This window comes from Scomber scombrus, chromosome 4 (assembly GCF_963691925.1).
Source record: "Scomber scombrus chromosome 4, fScoSco1.1, whole genome shotgun sequence".
NCBI classification, from domain to species: domain Eukaryota; kingdom Metazoa; phylum Chordata; class Actinopteri; order Scombriformes; family Scombridae; genus Scomber; species Scomber scombrus.
This window is the reverse complement of record NC_084973.1, coordinates 34,072,580-34,077,579: the sequence shown is the minus strand read 5'-3', so window position 1 is coordinate 34,077,579 and position 5,000 is coordinate 34,072,580. Positions and strand designations below refer to the sequence as shown.

The 5,000-nt window shown below is 46.6% G+C and overlaps 2 protein-coding genes across 4 annotated transcripts in view; both read left to right on the top strand.

Annotated features, from left to right (window-relative positions):
- The window catches only part of LOC133979436 (uncharacterized), a 1,726,912-nt gene that overhangs the window by 27,787 nt on the left and 1,694,125 nt on the right, over window positions 1–5,000 (top strand). The gene's annotated exons all lie outside the window — the stretch shown is intronic.
- LOC133978593 (zinc finger MIZ domain-containing protein 2-like) overlaps window positions 1,819–5,000 on the top strand; it is a 14,338-nt gene continuing 11,156 nt past the window's right edge. For 2 of the 3 annotated variants that reach the window (XM_062416864.1, XM_062416863.1), the window contains exons 1-4: window positions 1,819–2,230; window positions 4,040–4,124; window positions 4,311–4,425; window positions 4,511–4,719. In XM_062416864.1, coding sequence (XP_062272848.1) covers window positions 4,078–4,124; window positions 4,311–4,425; window positions 4,511–4,719 — 371 coding nt within the window. In that variant the 5' untranslated portion in view covers window positions 1,819–2,230; window positions 4,040–4,077. Of the gene's footprint in view, window positions 2,231–4,039; window positions 4,125–4,310; window positions 4,426–4,510; window positions 4,720–5,000 lie in introns of those variants that run through there. The other variant, XM_062416865.1, reaches the window with a different exon arrangement.

Below are 5,000 nucleotides of genomic sequence, written 5' to 3'. Positions count from 1 at the left end.
TAATATATAATAATATAAACTTACCTGCTGCATTAACTGCGCGGGGCTCATGTCTCCTGCTGACGTCATAGCTGAACACCTGAACACGTGCAGATTTACCGGCGCCGGTAACCGTCCTCTGGTCTCAGCTGACGTTAGTTTAACGGAATAAGACCAAACTAGTGATGAGCACTGGCGGCCATTAGTGAGCTTCTCTTCCTGTTTACCTCTCCGCTCTTCTTCGGTGGTTTCTGCGCTGTGAGTCAGACGCTGCTGCCACCTGGTGGCCACTTGATGGAACTACACCATATTTTAAATTATTCTTTTAATTGAGAATTATTCTTTTTTTTAAAATATGTACACAACGTAAAAGCCTGCATATATTCTGATAAAATATGACAAATATAAAGAAAATAAATGTTCATATTATAATTATAAATTATCTTCTGGAGTCTTTACGCTGTTTAAATCTCAGCTGAGTGTTTACATCCAATATCACTACATCTGAACAAAAATATAAATGCAACACTTTTGTTTTTGCTCCATTTTTCATGAGCTGAACTCAAATATCTAAAACATTGTCTATGGACACAAAAGACCTATTTCTCTCAAATATTGTTCACACATCTGTCTAAATCAGTTAACAATATCCAGCAACTACGCACAGCCATTGAAGAGGAGAGGACCAACATTCAACAACCTGATCAACTATATGTGAAGGAGATGGGTTAGGGTCACACCAGATACTGACTGTGTTTATTTGGTATCATTGAAAATAAGAAACGATAAATATTATTATTATTATAATGCCATAGGCTAAACCTGCAGCTTTATTGCATTTAGCAAAGAGATCAATCCATACATTAAATCTCAGTGCTCTCATCCCTCTGTTCACTGAAATCACTCGTTTCTTTTCTTCTCTCACCTTTACAGAGTCTGTTAGACGTCACATCCAATTACTATCACAGGTGTGTGCATGAGCATCAGTTACTATGGCAACACAGGCTGCAGATACAGCCTGGCAGCTCCTCTCCCTGCTGCAGTCAGCCAACGTGGTTGTGTTGGTCACTCTGGCACCAACAGCTGGCCCAAGCCGATCCCACCGGTGTTGAATGGGGTTGAGGTCAGGACTGCTGGCAGGCCGCTCCATCCTCTCCACTCCCAAACTGTGGAGGTAGTCTCTGATAAAGCTGCTCTGTGGGAGCGTTGGCATCTTTGAGGACAGAGTTGGGTCTCAGACTGTGGAGATATGGGATTGCCACTGGTTGCACAATCTCATCTCCATATCTCTCTGCATTGGTTGGTTGATGGTTAGGATCAACCAGATAACCCTAACCCTTACTGACCCTTACTGACCCTTACTAACCCTTACTAACCCTTACTAACCCTTACTAATGTGGCTCCATTTAAAAGGGAAATAAACATTTATTACCAAGAAGCTTTGTTACAACAAATAAATACTCTACAAACACACATTACCTTACTGTTTGTGCTGTTTATATATTTATTATAATAGTGCAGGAATCCAGACTGTTACTGACTTATAGTTTCAAATCTAGTCTCTCTGCCTGTCTGTCTGCCTGTCTCTCTCTCTCTCTCTCTCTCTCCCCCTGCCTGTCTGTCTCTCTCTCTGTCCCTGCCTGCCTGTCTCTCTCTCTCTCTCTCTCTCTCCCCCTGCATGTCTGTCTTTCTTTCTCCCAGCCTGTCTGTCTCTCTCTCTCCCCCTGCCTGTCTGTCTGCCTGTCTGTCTCTCTCTCTCCCCCTGCCTGTCTGTCTGCCTGTCTCTCTCTCTCCAGCCTGCAGGTTTCCTCCAGCGGCAGTAATGCAGAGTGTGAGCCTCCTACTGGTGTGTTTGAGCAGTTATTCAGGTTTAACGTTTCTCTTCCTCCGGTGTTAATAATCCCGGAGCTGTGCGGGAGCTGCGTTCGGGAGCTGTAGAAACTGTGCGGGAAGCTGCGGAAACTGTGCGGGAGCTGCGGGGGATGGTGTCTCCTGCTGAAGCCGGATAATCAGACGCAGTGGCCGGCAGCAGGGAGGCAGAGCTGCGGGCTGATATCAGGATTATACCGGATATTTGTGATATTTGTGGATATTCTGGGATATATTCTGGACCGTGTGTGTGTGAGCTGCCGGCGGAGGAGTTTGGCTCGGTACTCGGTGCTTTGCTCGGTGCTTGATGCCCCGGAGGCCCCGGTGGAGCTCAGACTGCGGAGCCCCGGAGCAGGGCTCAGACACCGGGGGAGCAGAGGAGGTGAGTCCTGGTGTGCGTGTGTGTGTCTGAGTGAGTGTGTATGTGGGGACATATTGGGTGCGTGTTCACGGTGACGGGGTGTCCGGTAAAGCCCAGTAAAGCCCGGCTCCGGTCCACATGTCCGGTAACATCAGCTGTTTTTGTTGGAGGCTAGATGTTAGCATTGTTAGCTTCATCCCATTGTGCTGGGTTAGCTAGGCTAGCTAGGTTACCTAGGCTAGCTCGGTAACGGCTGTGAAAATAAGGAGGGGGGGCGTTTAACGGAATAAATCCAACATTAAAAACAGCGTCGGGTGTCTGACATTGTGTCCACGTGAACAACACTGCCCGGTTATTTAACGGTATGTACCTAGCCGTTAGCACGCTAAAGCTATCTAGCCGTTAGCATTAGCTTGGAATCAAAATGTCTCCTGACGCTCATTTTGTGTCAGAAGCTCCCAGTTACACCGAGCAGAGCAGCAGGACACACACCAGTTACACCTTTATCTGTTATTAATGTTTATCTGCTTTATTATTATTATCAGGGGCGCGTGCGTGTGAGCCGTGCACGCGTATCACACAGTGAACACAGCTCCCAGCATGAAGTTTAGTTTGTTATTAAAGTGTTAATGTTATTATTATTATTATTATTGTTGTTGTTACTGGATGAGTGAAGTTTGACTGGACATGAATAGATGTTAGTCTTATGACCTCAGAGCTGGAGAGTAACTGTGTACTTTACTGTAGTAGTTTGAGGTACTTGTACTTTACTGTAGGACAGTTTCATGACAGTCACAGGACAGTTACAGGACAGTTTCAGGACAGTTTCAGGACAGTAATAGGACAGTTTCATGACAGTCACAGGACAGTTACAGGACAGTTAGAGGACAGTTTCATGACAGTAACAGGACAGTAACAGGACAGTTACAGGACAGTTAGAGGACAGTTTCATGACACTTACAGGACAGTTTCATGACACTTACAGGACAGTTACAGGACAGTTACAGGACAGTTAGAGGACAGTTTCATGACACTTACAGGACAGTTTCATGACACTTACAGGACAGTTAGAGGACAGTTTCATGACAGTTTCATGACAGTTACAGGACAGTTAGAGGACAGTTTCATGACACTTACAGGACAGTTTCATGACACTTACAGGACAGTTAGAGGACAGTAACAGGACAGTTTCATGACAGTTACAGGACAGTTAGAGGACAGTTTCATGACAGTTACAGGACAGTTACAGGACAGTTACAGGACAGTTAGACGACAGTTTCATGACACTTACAGGACAGTTAGAGGACAGTTACAGGACAATAACAGGACAGTAACAGGACAGTTTCATGACAGTTTCATGACAGTTACAGGACAGTTAGAGGACAGTTACAGGACAGTAACAGGACAGTAACAGGACAGTAACAGGACAGTTTCATGACAGTTACAGGACAGTTAGAGGACAGTTACAGGACAGTAACAGGACAGTAACAGGACAGTTACAGGACAGTAACAGGATAGTAACAGGACAGTTTCATGACAGTTAGAGGACAGTTTCATGACAGTAACAGGACAGTTTCATGACAGTAACAGGACAGTTTCATGACAGTTTCATGACAGTAACAGGACAGTTTCATGACAGTTACAGGACAGTCACAGGACAGTTTCATGACAGTTACAGGACAGTTTCATGACAGTTACAGGACAATAACAGGACAGTAACAGGACAGTTTCATGACAGTTTCATGACAGTTACAGGACAGTTAGAGCACAGTTACAGGACAGTAACAGGACAGTTTCATTGGAGATAACTGATTTACTGTCTGTTTGCAGGAGTCTGATTGGACCCCGGCCCACTAGCCCGTCCCACCATGAACCCTATGAACCAGATGAAGGCTGGACTGAACAACCCACACAGGTACACACACACACACACACACACACACACACACACACACCCACCCATATATACAAACACAGGTACACACATACGCATACAGATACATACGCACAAACACACACTCAGGTACACACACACACACACACATATATACAGACACACATACATGCACACACGCCCTCACTAACGTCTCCTCTCCTGCAGTGACGGTTCGTACCCCTATGATCCTTCCAGCTGGCAGCAGCAGACCAATCAGCCCACAGGATCTCTCTCCGTGGTAACCACCGTCTGGGGAGTGACCAATCCCTCGGCCAGCCAGGTATGACATCACCACCTTAAATTAACCTGTTTAATAACCGTGCGTATGTAATGAGGTAATGATGTCATGCGTCTTTGTGTTTCAGGGTCTGGGTGGGGGGGTGATGGGCCCTGGGGCCAACCAGGGAGGGGGCCCCATGATGCAGGGCCCCGGGGGTCCGGGCATGGCCGGCGGGCCCGGGGGCTACATGGGCCAGCAGGGCTACGGCGAGCCCAACAAAAGCTACATGAACCAGGGCATGTACGGCCGGCCCAGTGGGGGCTACGCTGGAGGCCCGGGGGGCTACTCAGGGAGGTGAGTTACATCCTGCAAAAACAAACATTACATCATCACCCCCCCCCCCCCCCGTTACATTAATCAGTGACCCGTTGAAATGTTGCCGCTCTCGTCATCGCTATTCTATCCGTTCCTTAAAACCACAGAGACGACTTCCAAAACTATTGTACATCCTGTCTCCATGGTAACAGACCCAGAATACATAGAGCTGGGTCAGTTAAACAGTTAATAAACAGAGTAATAACTTCCTCCCACATATAACTACATGTGTACAAGAGGACCAGCTTCTTCCTCACATC